Here is a 20854-nt window from a genome sequence, read left to right on the forward strand (position 1 = left end):
TGACATAAATCCACATTTTAGAGTGGCATTTTATTGTCCCCAGCAAATCAAATGTATTTATCACATACACATGGTTAGCAGATGTTAATGCGAGTGTAGCGAAATGCTTGTGCTTGTAGTTACGACAATGCAGTAATAACCAACGAGTAATCTAACTAACAATTCCAAAACTACTACCTTATACACACAAGTGTAAAGGGATAAAGAATATGTACATAAAGATATATGAATGAGTGATGGTACAGAGCGGCAAGATGCAGTAGATAGTATCGAGTACAGTATATACGTATACATATGAGATGAATAATGTAGGGTATTCCCACTAGAGATCTGTGGGGCGACGCACAATTGGCCTAGCGTCGTCCGGGTTAGGGAGGGTTTGGCCGGTAGGGAAATCCTTGTCTCATCGCGCACCAGCGACTCCTGTGGCGGGCCAGGCACAGTGTGCGCTAACCAAGGTTGCCAGGTGCACGGTGTTTCCTCCGACACATTGGTGTGGCTGGCTTCCGGGTTGGATGCACACTGTGTTAAGAAGCAGTGCGGCTTGGTTGGGTTGTGTATCGGAGGACGCATGACTTTCAACCTTCGTCTCTCCCGAGCCCGTACGGGAGTTGTAGCGATGAGACAAGATAGTAGCTACTAAACAATTAGTAGCTACTAAACAACGAAATTGGGAGAAATTTTTTTTTAAAGAGCAGCTGCTCGGGCGCTGGTTGAGCCCTATCTGTGCACTTGCCTGAACATGACGAGTACCTAGTAACTCGAAAGAGCTGAGCAATGTTGTCACATTAAAATGGCTCTGTGTATTCTGTGTAACCTATTACCATATCAGCAAACAAATCATTCAGGATCCAGGTGCATTTGGATCACCAATATTTGGAATGAGGAGGAGGTTACTGTAGGTATTATAACCCTATCAGTCATTTATCTTATGTGTAACCACAAGTCTGGTCTTGTGGGGTAAGTGCTGGATTCAAGCCTTATCTCTGAAATTCTGCACTGTAGTGCGCTTAAAATGTAATGGTAATTCCTGATAATGCTGTGAATAGACCCCTGCTTTTAAATGTCAATTGGGCTACAATGTGGAACTTCGGCAATACGGATTGAATCCAGCACCTTAAATCCAATTATTGTAGCAAATTGGCAAAAACAGTCAAATGTGTAACGAACTAACTGATTGGATGGCCTTGTGGTCTATGAAAGAGACTATCATATCCTCTTGAAGGGAGTGGTTACAACTCTGACATCATTAACTTTAGTGCTCTGCTACAGATTTTTTATGTAGAGTGGAATGTAGTAATGTCTGATTGGTCAACGTTATATTGTGATCATCATTATGGTAATAGACTACAGGTACAAAAGCACAAGAGTCAAGTTCACATTTGCATCACATTGCGACCAGAGAAAAATGGTTTACATGTGATACATCACCATCTGCATGGCTGAGAGGTAAGGTATGCTGAACTGAACGGAAACATTTATTAACTATCTTTTGAAATGGCAAAACACTTCCCTTTCGGTATTTGTAGTAATGTTTCCAACGAATATGCAAAAGTCATTTTAATACATTTTATCAAGTGACAAAAATACAGTACTTGAATTTGTTTAATTAAATCACCCAACATAATGTAATAATTTCCAACTAATATTCTGTAATTGATGTTTACATCTATAGTAATAATGTGACAATAATGTATCTCTCGTATTTCAGATAAGATTCTTTCAACCACGACCATGGAACGAGGAATCAGTCTCAGCAAGGCTGATATTGTTGAGAATATATTTCTATGTTTTGAGTCAGTGAATGGGTCTTGCAAAAGATCAATCTTTCCTCCAACAATACGAGTATTACTTTATCTCTTACTTGGCTCAATGTCTGTTCTCACAGTGTGTGGCAACCTTCTTGTAATCATCCCCATCATTCACTTCAAACAGCTCCACACCCCAACCAACTACCTCATCCTCTCTCTGGCTGTGTCAGACCTTCTCTTGGGGGTTTTAGTGATGCCTCCCAGAATGGTATACTCAGTGGAAAGCTGCTGGTATTTTGGAGATTTATTCTGTCAAATCTACACCAGCACTGATGTTATGTTGTGCAATACATCCATTCTTAACTTGTGTTTTATTTCTATTGATAGGTATTATGCAGTGTGTCGCCCTCTCCTTTATAGAACTAAAATAACTGTTCATGTTGTTCTGATTATGATGCTGGTCACCTGGACGGTTTCTGCCGTTGTAGGGTTTTGTATGATATTTCTGGAGCTCAATATTTGGGGCATGGAGGATTTTTACTATAATAATGTTGCCTGTGAGGGAGGATGTATTTTGTTTCAAAACAAAGTGTCGAGTATTGTGGCTTCGGTGATCTCATTCTACATCCCAGGAGTAGGGATGCTTAGCATCTACCTAAAGATTTTCCTAATAGCACAGAGACAGGCACGCTCAATTCAGGGTACAACCAATCAGAACTCAGTAGGCAAATCACAGAGGAAGGCCACCAAAACACTTGCTATCATTATGGGGGTATTTCTATCATTCTGGACACCCTTTTTTGTTGTCAACTGCATTGATCCTTTTATTAGTTACTCTACCCCACCCGTTTTGTTTGAAACACTTGTATGGATTGGCTATTTGAATTCAACAATTAATCCCATGGTGTATGCATTCTTTTACAGTTGGTTCAGGAGGGCGTTTAGAATTATAATTTCTGGTCAAATATTTCAACCTGACTCTTCAGAAATACAATTGTTTTCAGAATAAATACAGTGAGCTCCAAAAGTACTGAGACAATGACACATTTTTGTTTGTTTTGGCTCTGTTCTCCGGCACTTTGGATTTTAATTGATACATTGACTATGAGGTTAAAGTGCAGACCGACTTATTTCATTTGAAGGTATTACACATTTGTACATAGTCTTTTGTACATAGTCCCCCCATTTTAGGGGACCAAAGTATTGGGACGAATTCACTTATATGTGTATTAAATTAAGGTTTTTTGTCCCACATTCATTGCACGCAACAGTGACTACATCCAGCTTGGGACTCTACACACTCTTATCAATAGAAATGAATAGTAAATAATGTATTGTGTAATTTTGGAGTCACTTTTACAGGAAGTAAGAATAGAACACTTCAACATTAATGAGGATGCTACAATGATTATGGATAATCCTGAATGAATCGTGAAAGATTATGAATGAGAAAGCCATAGACGCACAAATATCATACACCCAACACATGCTAACCTCTCCTGTTATTGTAATGGTGCGAAGTTAGCATGTCTTGGGGGTATGATATTTGAGAGTCTGTAACTTTCTCACTCATTATTATTCACGATTCATTCAGGATTATCTGTAATCATGGTAGCATCCATATTAAGGTAGGAGGGTTTAGAAACGGTTCTCCTGAGTGGAGCAGGGGGCGAAGGCACTGAATTGCAGTGCTTGAGGCATCACTACAGACCCGGGTATGATCCCAGGCTGTGTCACAACCGGCAGTGACAGGGATTCACATAGTGGGGCGCACATTTGGCCCGGCGTCATCACGGGATAAAGGAGGGTTTGGCCAGGTGGGCTTTCCTTGGCTCATCGTGCTCTAGACACTTCTTGTGGCGGGCCGGGAGCATGCAGGCTGACTTAGGTCGTCAGTTGAATGCCGTTTCCTTCGACACATTGATGCACGTGTCATGTTTCGGAGGATGCATGACTCGACCTTTGCCACTCCCGAGCCCATTGGGGAGTGCAGCGATGAAACAAGATCATAATTTGATATTATGAAATTGGGGTGAAAAGGGTGTTTAGAAAAATGTGTGTTTAGAAACATATTCTATCCTTATTTACAACTAAAAGTGACTCCAAAATGACACAATACATGATTTACCATTCATTTCTACTGAGCACAAAATAATCTGAAACGCAACCGAAACAAACAGCAAATGCATCCAACAAATGTGTAGAGTCACAAGCTGGATTTAGTCATTGCGTGCCATGAATATGAGACCAAAAACATTACTTTTGACTCCTTTAATACACATATAAGTGAATTTGTCCCCAATACTTTGGAGCTCACTGTATGTCTAAAATCAATACTGACAAAGAAGTGTGACATGTGCCTTTGTTCTCAGTCCTTTATTAAACCATATCAGACACAGGTGTGTAGGTTTAAAAAACAAGTATAATCCAGTTGGCCCCAAAACATGAAATCAATCCATGTCATCTAGTAGGGGTTAGCCTCTCCTCTCCCATATCTTATTCATACATACATACATACACACAAGCACGCACACACATACATACAGTACACACACACACACACACATAGAGTACATGGGGTGCAGAGATGGTAACACATCATTAGTGGCCTCGAGTGGATGTAGTCATATCCATTTTCATAGGATCTCTGTGAATGTAGTATCCTTTCAGTTTTTTTATGTATTGCTCTGCAACTCCAGCTGAAGAAATTATGTTGTCTAAATGACATGGGGAAAATATGTTTGTACTTAGGTGATATTATTGAAATAAAGATTATTTGTGTTGATAATTTGTCAAGTTTTCTGTGATACTGAGTATTTATGCAGATCGTATTTTATACTTCACATGATACTGTATATCACTTAATTTCCATCTGTCTCATAACACATTACCAACAATTGAGACATCTGTGGCATTGTTGTTAGACAAAAATTCACATTTTAGAGGGGCTTTTTATTGCCCCCAGCACAAGGTGCACCTGTGTAATGATTATGCTGTTTAGTCTAGTCAACTTCTTGATATATTTTGGCAACGGAGAAAGGCTCACAAACAGGGATGCCAACAAATTTGTGCACAAAAGTTGAAAAAAAATTCTGGGATGTTTTATTTCAGCTCATGAAACATGAGACCAACACTTTACATGTTGCATTTTTATTTTTGTTCAGTATAGTTACTTTACACTTCTGTTAGCTATGCTGTTGAAATCAACTAGTTTTACATGATTTGAGTTTGTTCTGCTTCAGACATCTGCCTCTTACTAACAAGTAGTAGACTTCACCCATTTGTTGTCCCTAACGGTGAGAGACACATATGACAGATTCAACTCAATAATAGCCTCCTATCAGCATTCAAGTCTCCGCACCCAGCATCGCCAGCCAGTGGCCACTACATGCAAGTCAGACGAGTGCACTCTTAGGGCAGGTGAAGGGGACATTTTCTGAGATTCGGGAGCTCATGAAATTAGCTAGTTTGATGTGCAATTCGTTACATTAAAAATTAAAAGAGACAATTTATTACGTTTGCATTACTCATACAATTGTAAAAAAAAATCCACCAAGCTGCAAGGACACATTTTCATAAGCAGGCAAAAGAGCTGCTCGGGCGCTAGTTGAGCCCTATCTGTGCACTTGCATGAACATGACGAGTACCTAGTAACTCGAAAGAGCTGAGCAATGATGTCACATTAAAATGGCTCTGTGTTCTGTGTAACCTACTACCATATCAGCAAACACATTCAGGATCCAGGTGCATTTGGATCACCAATATCTGGAATGAGGAGGAGGTTACTGTAGGTATTATAACCCCATCAGTCATTTCTCTTACGTGTAACCACAAGTCTGGTCTTGTGGGGTAGTACTGGATTCAAGCCTTATCTCTGAAATTCTGCTCTGTAGTGCCCTTAAAATGTAATGGTAATTCCTTGATAATGCTGTGAATAGACCACTGTTTTTAAATGTCAATTGGGCTACAATGCAGAACATCGGCAAATCGTACTGAATCCAGCCCCTTAAATCCAATTATTGTAGCAATTTGGCAAAAACAGTCAAATGTGTAATGAACTAACTGATTGGATGGTCTTGTGGTCGATGAAAGAGACTATCATATCCTCTTGAAGGGAGTGGTTACAACTATGACATCATCAAATGTAGTGCTCTGCTACAGATCTTTTATGTAGAGTTGAATGTAGTAATGTTTGATTGGTCAACATTACATTATGATCATCAATATGGTAATAGTCTATAGGTACAAAAGCACAAGAGTCAAGTTCATATTTGCATCACATTGCGACCAGAGAAAGGATTCACATGTGATACATCACCATCTGCATGGCTGAGGAGAGGTAAGGTATGCTGAATTGAACAGAAAAATGTACTTAACCATCTTTTGAAATGGCAAAACACTTCCCTTTTGGTATTTGTGGAAATATTTCCAATGAATAAGTAAAAGTAAAGAACATTTAAATACATTTTATCAAGCGACAAAAATACAGTACTTGAATTTGTTTAATTAAATCACCCAACATAATGTAATAATTTCCAACTAATATTCTGTAATTGATGTTTACATCTATAGTGATAATGTGACAATAATGTATCTTTCATATTTCAGATAAGATTATTTCAACTACGTCCATGGAACCAGGAATCAGTCTCAGCAAGGCTGATATTGTTGAGAATATATTTCTATGTTTTGAGTCGGTGAATGGGTCTTGCAAAAGATCAATCTTTCCTCCAACAATACGAGTATTACTTTATCTCTTACTTGGCTCAATGTCTGTTCTCACAGTGTGTGGCAACCTTCTTGTAATCATCCCCATCATTCACTTCAAACAGCTCCACACCCCAACCAACTACCTCATCCTCTCTCTGGCTGTGTCAGACCTTCTCTTGGGGGTTTTAGTGATGCCTCCCAGAATGGTATACTCAGTGGAAAGCTGCTGGTATTTTGGAGATTTATTCTGTAAAATCCAAACTAGCACTGATGTTATGTTGAGCAATACATCCATTCTTAACTTGTGTTATATTTCTATTGACCGGTATTATGCAGTGTGTCGCCCTCTCCTTTATAGAACTAAAATAACTGTTCATGTTGTTCTGATTATGATGCTGGTCACCTGGACTGGTTCTGCTATAGTAGTGTTTGGTATAGTATTTCTGGAGCTCAGTACTTGGGGCATGGAGGATTTTTACTATAAAAATGTTGCCTGTGAGGGAGGATGTATTTTGTTTCAAAACAAAGTGTCGAGTACTGCGTCTTCGGTGCTCTCATTCTTCGTCCCAGGAGTAGGGTTGCTTAGCATCTACCTAAAGATTTTCCTAATAGCACAGAGACAGGCACGCTCAATTCGGGGTACAACCAATCAGAACTCAGTAGGTAAATCACAGAGGAAGGCCACCAAAACACTTGCTATCATTATGGGGGTATTTCTATCATTCTGGACACCCTTTTTTGTTGTCAACTGCATTGATCCTTTTATTAGTTACTCTACCCCACCAGTTTTGCTTGAAACACTTATATGGATTGCCTATTTAAATTCATCTATTAATCCCATGGTGTATGCATTCTTTTACAGTTGGTTCAGGAAGGCATTTAGAATGATCATTTCTGGTCAAATATTTCAACCTGACTCTTCAGAAATACAATTGTTTTCAGAATAAATACAGTGAGCTCCAAAAGTACTGAGACAATGACACATTTTTGTTTGTTTTGACTCTGTTCTCCGGCACTTTGGGTTTGAAATGATACAATGACTATAAGTTTAACGTGCCGACTGACGGATTTAATTTGAAGGTATTTTGATAAATATCAGGTGAATCGTTTAGAAGTTACACCACTTTGTACATAGTCCCCCCATTTTAGTGGACCAAAGGTTTTGGGACGAATTCACTTATATGTGTATTAAAGTAGTAAAAAGTTTGGTTTTTGGTCCCATATTCATTGCACGCAACAATGACTACATCCAGCTTGGGACTCTACAAATAATGGTAAATAATGTTTTGTGTAATGTTGGTGTCACTTTAAATTATGAGAAAGTTACAAGACCCACAAATATCATACCCCCAAGACATGCTAACCTCCCCTGTTGTTGTAATGGTGCGAGGTTAGCTTGTCTTGGGGGTATGATATTTGTGTGTCTATAACTTTCTCACTCATCATTATTCACGATTCATTCAGGATTATCCGTAATCATGGTTTTGACCACATTAATGTAGAGGTGTTTAGAAACGGCCCTCCCGAGTGGCGCAGTGGTCTATGACACTGCATCACAGTGCTTGAGGCGTCACAACAGACCTGGGTTTGATCCTGGCTGTGTTTCAACTGGCTGTGACCATTGTCGCCCGGGTTAGGGGAGGGTTTGGCTGGGGGGGGGGCTTTACTTGTCTAATCGGGTTCTAGCGACTACTTGTGGCGGGCCGGGAGCATGCAGGCTAACCCTGGTTGTCAGTTGAACTGTGTTTCCTCCGACACATCGGTGCAGCTGGCTTTCTGGTTAAGCAGACGGGTGTTAAGAAGTGTAGTTTGGCGGGTCATGTTTCAGAGGATGCATGACTCAACCTTTGCCTCTCCTGAGGGAGTTGCAGAGATAAGACAAGATCTTAAATGGATATCATGAAATTGGGGAGAAAAACGGGGTAAAAAACAACAACAAAATAAGTGCATTCGAAAAATGTGTAGAGTCACAAGCTGAATGTAGTCATTGCGTGCTATGAATATGAGATCAAAATCTTTTGACTCCTTTAATACACATATAAGTGAATTTGTCCCCAATACTTTTGGAGCTCACTGTATGTCTAAAATCAATACTGACAAAGAAGTGTGACATGTGCCTTTGTTCTCAGTCCTTTATTAAACTATATCAGACACAGGTGTGTAGGTTTAAAAAACAAGTATAATCCAGTTGGCCCCAAAACATGAAATCAATCCATGTCATCTAGTAGGGGTTAGCCTCTCCTCTCCCATATCTTATTCATGCATACATACAGACATACAGTGGGGCAGAAAAGTATTTAGTCAGCCACCAATTGTGCAAGTTCTCCCACTTAAAAAGATGAGAGAGGCCTGTAATTTTCATCATAGGTTCACTTCAACTATGACAGACAAAATGAAAAAAAAATTCCAGAAAATCACATTGTAGGATTTTTAATGAATTTATTTGCAAATTATGGTGGAAAATAAGTTTGCACCACAGACTGTCCAGGAGTTGGCGGATGCTTTAGTCCAGGTCTGGGAGGAGATCCCTCAGGAGACCATCCGCCACCTCATCAGGAGCATGCCCAGGCGTTGTAGGGAGGTCATACAGGCACGTGGAGGCCACACACACTACTGAGCCTCATTTTGACTTGTTTTAAGGACATCAAAGTTGGATCAGCCTGTAGTGTGGTTTTCCACTTTAATTGTGAGTGTGACTCCAAATGCAGACCTCCATGGGTTGATAAATGTGATTTCCATTGATAATTTATGTGTGATTTTGTTCTCAGCACATTCAACTATGTAAAGAAATAAGTATTTAATAAGAATATTTCATTCATTCAGATCTAGGATGTGTTATTTTAGTGTTCCCTTTATTTTTTGAACAGTGTATGTTTGCACTTAGGTGATATTACTGAAATAAAGATTATCTGTGTTGATAATGTGCAATGTTTTTTGTGAAACTGACTATTTTTGAAGATCTTACTTTATAAATCACATAATACAGTATATCCCTTAATTTACCTTCATCTCATAACAACTGACCAACAGTACGCACACAATATACAGTACCAGTCAAAAGTTGACACATCTACTCATTCAAGGGTTTTTCTTTATTTTTACTATTTTCTACATTGTAGAATAATAGTGAAGATATCAAACTATGAAATAACACATATTATATATGTAGTAACCAAAAAAGTGTTAAACAAATATATTTTATATTTGAGATTCTTCAAAGTAGCCACCCTTGGCCTGATGTGCCAATATTTTGATTTGTTTAACACTTTTTTGGTTACTAAATGATTCCTTATGTGTTATTTCATAGTTTTGAAAACTTTACTATTATTCTACAATGTAGAACATAGTACAAATAAAAATAAAACCTGGAATGAGTAGGTGTGTCCAAACATTTGTCAGGTACTGTTACATATTAATCTGGATCTGTGAAACTGGCCCATAATGTAGGTTGTAATGTGATAACAAGCTATATGTTATATACATTTATTCTTTCCTTGTTTGTTTATTTGGCCCTGTTTTTTCCATCTGTGTCTGAGATGAAAACAGGTTATGGTACATTAAGCTTCTGAAGCCGAGGCTTCTCAGGAAGGATGGCAACGTGAAATGGTACATTTGAATGCATTTGAAATACTGCAGGCATGTACAAGGCCTTTACTGTATCTATTTGTTTTTCCATCTTTAAACTTCTTCAGTAGAGCACCTGTCAGTTTTGCAGAGGAATATTATCAAGATGGCCAACTCATTCCAGACTGATACAGTATGATGTTTAATTGTATTTTTATACATTTTTATAAAACAACATTTTCAAACGCACATAAAAAACAAGTACAGAACTCTGCAGTCTGTTCATAATATCGTAATGAGGTTCACATACCAATATGAAGACCGATATACCCCTTACGGAAAACAGCATGAATTTCACGTGAACACCTGAAGTGTTTCAAAAACAAATGTTTGGTCCCGCTTTAAATTACATTCGGCTTCATAAAGCCTTCACAATGCTTGATAAAGGGTGCACAAATGTGGCATAACTGTGTGACATAAACACCAATGTCAAATGTGACATAACCCACTATGTTGAATATGATATAAACATGTGCTTTATAAAGGGTGACATGTTGGGCTGAAGGATGGCACAAGCTCTAAAGTGAAGTCATGTCAGTAACATTACACCTAATCTCGTTACCAAACACTTCCGCCCAATTCATTTAAATACCTTTCACAACCTACAGTAACCTGTGTATGATGAGAGAACCTTCATAAATCAGTAGAACGTTAATAACCTATTAAATAAACTATTAATTGACATTAATTAATGGACATTAATTGTCCTGTAACACTTCATTTGAAGTGAGACAACTTTGATAATTCATAACACATCCATAAAGACTCTATAACACAAGACGCTGTACTTACTTTAAGTCAGACCCCTTTGGTATTTTATAACACATACATAAATGCTTTATATCATGTGACGCTGTACTTACTTTAAGTCAGACCCCTTTGGTATTTTATAACACATACATAAATGCCTTATATCATGTGACGTTGTACTTACTATAAAGTCAGACACCTTTGGTCATTCATTACACATAAAGGCTTAATGATGTAAACACAAATGTATTAAAACTTAGGGAATTATAACTAATAACTAACATACGTCCTTTTATTTTTACGTTTTTAAAACAATACAAATACATTCAGTTTTAAAAGGTTCAGCAATGCAATTACATTGAACATTACACAGGGATGTGAAGAGTGTAGCTTGTTTCTGAGCTGGCGGATGAATGGTTCTTGACTATTTGCCTGCTGGAGGTACTACATGTTGGTTCCAACCTTAAAAGTAACAACAAAGAAAATGAGCAGGTCTGTTAGGAAATGCCTTTGTCACACCATCTGGATAAGGGCATTTCTGTAAAGGGGAGATTGGAAACTCCATTTGAATCATACTATTGTATTCCTCTACTAGCTACATACATTTTGCTAGCTAGCTAACGTAGCAAGCAACTGCTGTGAAGTCACTGAAATTATTTGAAATAACGACTGAGGTACAGCAGCTATGTAATTTAACTCAACACTTAACCGCGACAAACTCATTTACATGACAATAAATACGTTTTAACTTACTTGTTCATTTTATGCTGTCCAGTGGCACCACAGGTGGGCATTTGATTTGCGAACTCATCCCGTGCGCTTATTGTGCTACAGAAACACTGGTAACCAGATAAACGGTGATGTTCATGCCCTATGAAATAAAGGGCACCTACACTCAAAAATCTAAGTTTCTTAACACTTTTCTTAGATTTTTCACAGACCTCAAAAGTCATCCCCTGATGTGGATTAAGCATGGTTGTGAACACAATTTAATATGATTTATAAATCCTTTATTAAGCAGTGCTTATGCCACTTTATAAAAACATGTTTGTCATATTTGACATAGTGGATTATATCACATTTGACATTGGTGGTTATGTCACACAATTATGCCATATTTATTAACCCTTTATAGAGCATGACATACGGTTATAGCTGAAAGAGAGAGAGAGAGAGAGAGAGAGACACACACAGAGAGCATGGGCTCCTGAGTTCTCTTGAAAAAATATAGAATTAGAGTTGGAAAAATTGAGATCAACTAGAATTTTTTTCGCCATGATTTATACAGGATACTAACCTCAACATCAAAATCGTTAATCCATATCACAATTCCATACCTAACACCTTGATTTTGGACATAATTGCCTGAATGTACTATTTCTACCAAGGATTAACAGGAAAAAATGTCTAACAAAACAAAACCTGCTGAAGAAACACAGCAGAACCTGGAAATACCATCCACAACAACACTGAGTGAGTAAAGTTCAGTCTTGAACCTACTTCTGAACGCTAAAAGTAAAAGACAATAATCTCTAGGGAAATTTGTTATATAAAGCTTAATGAATAAGGCTACAAAGTACCAAGCTGCTAGGAAAGAAACTGACCAACAACCTCAATTAGCACTGAGGTGTGAAGTCAGAGGTACTTCACACCGGCAGGAGTCTCACAAGCCCTCTACCGTCATTCACAGTGTCATGTTCTGATCTTAGTTCCTTTATTATGTCTTTGTGTTAGATTGGTCAGGGCGTGAGTTGGGGTGGGTAGTCTATGATCTTTTTTCTATGTTGTATTTCTGTGTTTGGCCTGGTATGGTTCTCAATCAGAGGCAGCTGTCGATCGTTGTCTCTGATTGAGAATCGTACTTAGGTAGCCTGTTTTCCCAATTTTGGTTGTGGGTGATTGTTTTCTGTTTTGTGCGTATTCCTTAACTTCTTGCGTGGAGCCTTGCCGGATCCGGTAGCGTAATCATAGCCTCAAGCTCAATACCATAACGCAACGTTAACTATTCATGAAAATCGCAAATGAAATGAAATTAATATGCTAGCTCTCAAGCTTAGCCTTTTGTTAACAACACTGTCATCTCAGATTTTCAAAAATATGCTTCTCAAGCATAGCAAACTAGCATTTGTGTAACAGTACTGATAGCTAGCGTAGCATTTAGCGTTAGCATCAGCAGGAAACATTTTCACAAAAACCAGCAAAAACATTCAAATAAATCATTTACCTTTGAAGAACTTCGGATGTTTTCAATGAGGAGACTCTCAGTTAGATAGCAATGTTCAGTTTTTCCTGAAAGATTTTTTGTGCAGGAGAAATCGGTCCGTTTGGTGCGTCACGTTTGGCCACCAAAAGAAAACGAAAATTCAGTTATCCAAACGCCAAACTTTTTCTCACTTTTTCTCATAGCCCAGAGCGCTATAGGCCAGCCCCCCGCAAGAGCCATGCGAGAGTGGGCATCCAGCCAGGGCGTGTTGTGCCGGCTCAGCGTGTCTGGTCTCCGGTACGCCGTTTCGGCCCAGGGTACCCTGTGCCGGCCCTGCGTGCTGTGTCTCCGGGGCGCTGGGAGGGTGCAGTGTAGGCTCTTACAGAATCCTGAGTTTTATGTCTTTGTGTTCAGAATTGACAGATCTACACAGGGTTAAATGCAGTGATTTTCATAATTGCAGGCTATGTATATCAAAACAATTTTAGGGTGAATTTAATCATTTCCGGTTGCTTCAGGAATCTTAGAATCAACACAGGTAGACCTCATAGTGGCCTGATGGATTGTCAACGAAGACAGGTTCATACGGCATTCATAACCCGCATATGCTTCAGGTTGAATTTAGGAGTGCAGGCAATGTATTCCTATGGTGAGAGAAGTCAGTGAAAACTGTTTGATGTAGACACCCTCTATTAACTGTTAAGGGATAATGCTACACGGTCAACGTTAGGCTTGCACAGATCGGGAGGACCTCAGGAACGTACCTGAGGTCAAATTGTGCTTCTCACCTTAACGGTTCTCTCACTGTCACCCAAAAGCAAATTACATTTAGGGCCAGGCTTCATTTTGGGCCTACTTTTTCTCATGGTCGCTGTACTTAGACCGAACGAACTACGGTCAAGCGGGGCATCTCGTTGAACTCGGCACAGCCTAGAGACTATGGTAATGCCATTGCAGGCTCTGAGTGTCTTTAAGCACCGCACTTTGTCACTCCATCCTTGCTGTGGGTGTGTGTGCGTGTGTGAGTGCATTTAAGAGGTTTTTCTTTGACATCTGTTGGGAGAAATGACTGATTTACAGTTCATGAGGGTTACCTAGTCACACATATAAAGTTTTGGATAGATGTGACTTTTTTAACCTTCAGAACAGACACTGTGACCCCAATTAAAGGCACTTCCGGTTGGCACAGGAAGCTAAAAGTAGACATATATCCTTATTTGATTAGGCTTTTACAGAATCCTGAGTTTTAAGTCTATACGTGAAGAACTGACTGATTTACACAGGGTTTTATGCACTATTTCTCACAAACTGCAGGTTGGGTAGGGCAAGACAATTTTAGGGTGATTTTAACCACTTCCGGTTGGTCCAGGAAGCTTAGAATCAACACAGGTAGACCTCATAGCTGCCTGATGGACTGTCGTGGAAGACAGGTTCATAAGACATTCATAACCCATATAGGCTTCAGGTTGAATTTAGGGGTGCAGGCAATGTATTCCTATGGGGAGAGAAGTCATTGAAAACTTCTTTTAACTTTTAAGGGTTAATGCCACATGGTCAAGGTTAGGCTTGCACCGATCGGGAGGACCTCGGGAATGTTCCTGAGGTCGAATTGTGCTTCTAACCCTAACTATTCTCCCGCTGTCACCCAAAAGCACCTGCAATTTAAGGTCAGGCTTCATTATGAGCTCAGATCGAGCAAGCTACGGTCTAGCGGGGCATCTCGGTGAACTCGGCACAGCCTAGAGATTATGGTAATGCCATTGCAGGCTCTGAGTGTCTTTAAGCACCGCACTTTGTCACTCCATCCTTGCTGTGTGTGTGTGTGAGAGAGAGCTTTTCTTTGACAACTGTTGGGAGAAATGACTGATTTACAGTTCATGAGGGTTGCTTAATAACCCATATGAAGTTTTGAAAAGATCAGACCATTTTAACCCTTCGAAACAGATCCTATGACACCATTTTAAGGCACTTCCGGTTGACACAGGGAGCTGAAAGTAAACACATATCCTCGTTGGGGTAGGCTCTTATAGAATATTGAGTTTTAAGTCTTTATGTTAACCTCTCTGCGCACCGAACCCGTTAGTGGGAATAAATTCGACAACATACGGTGATCGCTACATAAATAGTCATATTAAACATTCATGAAAATACAAGTGTCACATGGTTCGAAAGCCTAGAATCTTGCTAATCCAACTGCGTTGTCAGATTTTAAAAATGATTTATTGCGAAAGAATACGCTGCGATTATCTGAGCACAGACCCCCATATCTGTCACGTTCTGACCATCGTTCGTATGTGTTTTCCTTGTTTTAGTGTTGGTCAGGACGTGAGCTGGGTGGGCATTCTATGTTGTGTGTCTGGTTTGTCTATTTCTATGTTTGGCCTGATATGGTTCTCAATCAGAGGCAGGTGTTAGTCATTGTCTCTGATTGGGAACCATATTTAGGTAGCCTGTTTTGTGTTGGGTTTTGTGGGTGATTGTTCCTGTCTCTGTGTTTGCACCAGATAGGACTGTTTAGGTTTTCGCACATTTATTGTTTTTGTTGGTTTATTCATGTATAGTGTCTTTATAAATTAAACATGAATAACCACCACGCTGCATTTTGGTCCGCCTCTCTTTCACCAGAAGAAAACCGTTACAGAATCACCCACCACAACAGGACCAAGCGGCGTGGTGATAGGCAACAGCAAAAGCAGCAGCAGGAGAGGCAACAGAGGCAGCAGCAGCAGGAACAGCAACAGCGATGTCAGGATTTCGGGACATGGGAGCAGAATCTGGAGTACACAACTTGGGAGGAGATATACAGGTGGGCGGTCGACCCAGGGAGCGTGCCGGAGCCCGCCTGGGATTCGATGGAGCAGTGCGCGGAAGGTTACAGAAGAATGAGGTTGGCGAAGCAAGCACGGCGGCGCGGACGGAAGCCCGAGAGTCAGCCCCAAAAATTTCTTGGGGGGTGGCACAGGGAGAGTGTGGCAGAGTCAGGAGTCAGACCTGAGCCAACTCCCCCTGTTTATCGTAAGGAGCCAAGGAGGGAACCAGAACCAGAGCCGGTGTTGGAGGTGAGCGAAGCAGAGACGGTGAAGGAGTTAATGGGGAGATTGGAGGAGAGAGATATGAGGGAGTTGCTGTGTTGGTGCATGAGACACGGAATTCGCCCGACGGAGCGTGTCGAGGATTTGATGACACCTGGGTCAAGCTCTCCATACTCGTCCTGAGGTGCGTGCTAGTTGTCTGGTGAAGACTGTGCCAGCCTCACGCACCAGGCCTCCTGTGCATCTCCCTAGCCTTGCACGTCCTGTGCCATCTCAGCACTACAATGCTCTTAGCAGTGCTAACCGTGGCGAGCGTGGTACTGGTCAGGCACCGTGTTATGCGGTGGTTCGCACGGTGTCCCCAGTACGCGTGCTTAGCCCGGTGCGCTACATCCCAGCTTCCCACATCTGCCGGGCTAGGGTGAAGATCCAGCCAGGGTGGTTAGTGCCAGCCCTGCTCTCAAGATCTCCAGTACGCCTTCACGGTCCGGTCCATCCAGTGCCACCTCCACACACCAGCCCTCCAGTGGCAGCTCCCCGCACCAGGCTTCCTGTGCATGTCCTCGGCCCAGTACCACCAGTGCCAGCACCACGCATCAGGCCTACAGTGCGTCCCGCCTGTCCAGCGCTGCCGGAGCCTTCCTCCTCTCCAGCGCAGCCAGAGTCTCCCGCCTGTCCGGCGCTGTCAGAGCTCCCGCCCCTCATGCCAGAGGTGCCAGAGCCCCTCATTCCAGAGGCGCCAGTGCTCCTCAGTCCAGCGCTGACAGAGCCTTCTTCTCCAGCGTTGCCGGAGCTTCCCGTCTGCCCAGCGCCGTCTGAGCTACCAGTCTGCCCAGCGCCACCAGTGCCGCCAGTCTGCCCAGCGCCGTCTGAGCTACCAGTCTGCCCAGCGCCGCCAGTCTGCCCAGCGCCGCCAGTGCCGCCAGTCTGCCCAGCGCCGCAATGGCCGCCAGTCTGCCCAGCGCCGCAAGTGCCACCAGTCTGCCCAGCGCCGCCAGTGCCGCCAGTCTGCCCAGCGCCGCAAGTGCCGCCAGTCTGCCCAGTGCCGCCAGTGCCGCCAGTCTGCCCAGTGCCGCCAGTCAGCCAGGAGCCGCCAGTGCCGCCAGTCAGCCAGGAGCCGCCAGTGCCGCCAGTCAGCCAGGATCCGCCAGAGCCGCCAGTCTGCCAGGATCAGTTAGATCCACCAGTCAGCCAGGATCCGCCAGTCTGCCAGGATCCGCCAGTCTGCCAGGATCCGCCAGTCTGCCAGGATCCGCCAGTCAGCCAGGATCCGCAATTCAGCCAGGATCCGCCAGTCAGCCAGGATCTGCCAGATCCGCCAGTCAGCCAGGATCCGCCAGTCAGCCAGGATCTGCCAGTCAGCCAGGATCTGCCGGAACCACCAGCCAGCCAGGATCTGCTAGATCTATCAACCTGCCTGAGCTTCCTCTCAGTCCCGAGCTTCCCCTCAGTCCCGAGCTTCCCCTCAGTCCCGAGCTTCCCCTCAGTCCCGAGCTTCCCCTCAGTCCCGAGCTTCCCCTCAGTCCCGAGCTTCCCCTCAATCCCGAGCTACCCCTCAGTCCAGTTGGGCCCGTTGTTAGGTTTCCTAGGCCAAGGTTAGCGGCGAGGGTCGCCACTCAAGGGACGCTAAGGAGGTGGACTAGGACAATTATGGAGTGGGGTCCACGTCCAGCGCCAGAGCCGCCACCGCGGACAGATGCCCACCCAGACCCTCCCCTATAGGTTTAGGTTGTGCGTTCGGAGTCCGCACCTTGGGGGGTGGGGGTTCTGTCACGTTCTGTCCATCGTTCGTATGTGTTTTCCTTGTTTTAGTGTTGGTCAGGACGTGAGCTGGGTGGGCATTCTATGTTGTGTGTCTGGTTTGTCTATTTCTATGTTTGGCCTGATATGGTTCTCAATCAGAGGCAGGTGTTAGTCATTGTCTCTGATTGGGAACCATATTTAGGTAGCCTGTTTTGTGTTGGGTTTTATGGGTGATTGTTCCTGTCTCTGTGTTTGCACCAGATAGGACTGTTTAGGTTTTCACACGTTTATTGTTTTTGTTAGTTTATTCATGTATAGTGTCTTTATAAATTAAACATGAATAACCACCACGCTGCATTTTGGTCCGCCTCTCTTTCACCAGAAGAAAACCGTTACAATATCAAACTACTTATTCAACCAGCACTTGCGTAACATAATCACAGATTGCATTGAAATAAATTGTTTACCTTTGAAGATCTTGCTCTGGTTGCAATCCCAAGGCTCATTGTTACACAATGAATGGTCTTTTGTTCGGTTAAATCCATTTTTTATAGCCTAACACGAAACATTTTGTGAACGCTTATCTGGTTGAATTTTGTGTAATTAAATTTTCGACGTGACTTTCCCTGACTATCCAGTCATGTTTGGTTTCCTTGCAATCAACTGTTTGTTTGTAACACAACCAAAATTGATGGGTCATTTTGCGGGACGTATTGACCCGGAAAAAACGATTGGAAGACAACAAGTGACGAGCCCATTGTGCACCAATTATATGACCACTGTCTCGTTGATTGACTGTAACCCAATGACCACTGATCGTCTTGAAATCTAGCTGGGTAGATAGTCAATGAGCAGAGGTAAACGGCAATATCCCATGGTTCTTTGTTGTAAGACAAACCTTTCCATTGAAGGCTGGCGCAAGGACCGTTCTTTCAACAGCATCAATCTAACAGTATAACTTTAGACCGTCCCCTCGCCCATACCCGGCGCGAACCAGGGACCCTCTGCACACATCAACAACTGACACCCACGAAGCATCATTACCCATCGCTCCACAAAAGCCGCGGCCCTTGCAGAGCAAGGGGAACTACTACTTCAAGGTCTCAGAGCAAGTGACGTCACCGATTGAAACACTATTTAGCGCGCACCACCGCTAACTAAGCTAGCGTTTCACATCCGTTACATACACTTCAACTATGACAGACAAAATGAGAAGAAAAAAAATCCAGAAAATCACATTGTAGGATTTGTAATTCATTTATTTGCAAATTATGGTGGAAAATAAGTGAATAGCAAAAGTTTATATCAATACTTTGTTATATACCCTTTGTTGGCAATGACAGAGGTCAAACGTTTTCTGTAAGTCTTCACAAGATTTTCACACACTGTTGCTGGTATTTTGTCCCATTCCTCCATGCAGATCTCCTCTAGAGCAGTGATGTTTTGGGGCTGTTGCTGGGCAACACGGACTTTCAACTCCCACCAAAGATTTTCTATGGGGTTGAGATCTGGAGACTGGCTAGGCCACTCCAGGACCTTGAAATGCTTCTTATGAAGCAACTCCTTTGTTGCCCGGGCGGTGTGTTTGGGATCATTGTCATGCTGAAAGACCCAGCCACGTTTCATCTTCAATGCCCTTGCTGATGGAAGGAGGTTTTCACTCAAAATCTCACGATACATGGCCCCATTCATTCTTTCCTTTACACGGATCATTGGTCCTGGTCCCTTTGCAGAAAAACAGCCCCAAAGCATGATTTTTCCACCCCCATGCTTCACAGTAGGTATGGTGTTCTTTGGATGCAACTCAGCATTCTTTGTCCTCCAAACACGACGAGTTGAGTTTTTACCAAAAAGTTATATTTTTGTTTCATCTGAACATATGACATTCTCCCAATCTTCTTCTGGATCATCCAAATGCTCTCTAGCAAACTTCAGACGGGCCTGGACATGTACTGGCTTAAGCAGGGGAACACGTCTGGCACTGCAGGATTTGAGTCCCTGGCGGCGTAGTGTGTTACTGATGGTAGGCTTTGTTACTTTGGTCCCAGCTCTCTGCAGGTCATTCACTAGGTCCCCCCGTGTGGTTCTGGGATTTTTGCTCACCGTTCTTGTGATCATTTTGACCCCACGGTGTGAAATCTTGCGTGGAGCCCCAGATTGAGGGAGATTATCAGTGGTCTTGTATGTCTTCCATTTCCTAATAATTGCTCCCACAGTTGATTTCTTCAAACCAAGCTGCTTACCTATTGCAGATTCAGTCTTCCCAGCCTGGTGCAGGTCTACAATTTTGTTTCTGGTGTCCTTTGACAACTCTTTGGTCTTGGCCATAGTGGAGTTTGGAGTGTGACTGTTTGAGGTTGTGGACAGGTGTCTTTTATACTGATAACAAGTTCAGACAGATGCCATTAATGAAAATTACAGGCCTCTCTCATCTTTTTAAGTGGGAGAACGTGCACAATTGGTGGCTGACTAAATACTTTTTTGCCCCACTGTATACAGTGGGGAGAACAAGTATTTGATACACTGCCCATTTTGCAGGTTTTCAGTGCACATCAGTGGGACTGATAACACAAACCCCCTTATGGATTTGGGACGCAGGTTGGGTCTTTTATTAGGACCCAGGGCAATATTTTGTTTGTGACGGGTATGGTCTTCCGGGGTCCTTGTAGATCCATGGTTTTATTGGGGGGGGGGGGGGGGGGCTCCCACTATGTCAGCCAAATTCTTTCTCTTTGCTTTTGTTTTCCTTAATATATTGTCGGTGGGCGGAGCCGGGAGGGTCGTCAGCGAAATGGGACACCTGGGCTCGGGTGTGTCCCGGGATAAATACACCTCTTCTCCATTCATTGAGGAGACTCTCTTTATGCAGCCACACTGTTAGAGTTTGTTTGTGGCAGTTTTATGGCCGATTTTGTTTGCTTTGACACCTTTCACCACCCCTTATTATCACATCTATGCACGCAACCACTCACTTACACTGCTGATTACTGACTACACACACACTATTGTTAATTGTATTTAGGTTACTTCAGTAACTGTTA

At 42.4% G+C, this 20854-nt stretch overlaps 2 protein-coding genes across 2 annotated transcripts; both read left to right on the forward strand.

Moving 5' to 3' along the window:
• The first annotated feature begins 1331 nt into the window (after window positions 1–1331).
• LOC115140501 (trace amine-associated receptor 1-like) lies at window positions 1332–3131 on the forward strand. Its single transcript, XM_029678837.2, has one exon. It carries the CDS (start codon window positions 1735–1737, stop codon window positions 2758–2760), a length of 1026 nt encoding a protein of 341 aa, XP_029534697.1. The 5' UTR covers window positions 1332–1734; the 3' UTR covers window positions 2761–3131.
• Window positions 3132–6369: 3238 nt separating this feature from the next.
• LOC115140502 (trace amine-associated receptor 1-like) lies at window positions 6370–7459 on the forward strand. Its single transcript, XM_029678839.1, has one exon. The coding sequence runs from the start codon at window positions 6383–6385 to the stop codon at window positions 7406–7408; it is 1026 nt and encodes a 341-aa protein (XP_029534699.1). The 5' UTR covers window positions 6370–6382; the 3' UTR covers window positions 7409–7459.
• The last annotated feature ends 13395 nt before the right edge of the window (window positions 7460–20854 follow it).

Source organism: Oncorhynchus nerka, linkage group LG13 (assembly GCF_034236695.1).
Source record: "Oncorhynchus nerka isolate Pitt River linkage group LG13, Oner_Uvic_2.0, whole genome shotgun sequence".
NCBI lineage: Eukaryota > Metazoa > Chordata > Actinopteri > Salmoniformes > Salmonidae > Oncorhynchus > Oncorhynchus nerka.

Coding starts and splice junctions, on each gene's coding strand:
- LOC115140502 (XM_029678839.1), top strand. CDS start 6,383: ATGGAACCAGGAATCAGTCTCAGCAAGGCTGATATTGTTGAGAATATA.
- LOC115140501 (XM_029678837.2), top strand. CDS start 1,735: ATGGAACGAGGAATCAGTCTCAGCAAGGCTGATATTGTTGAGAATATA.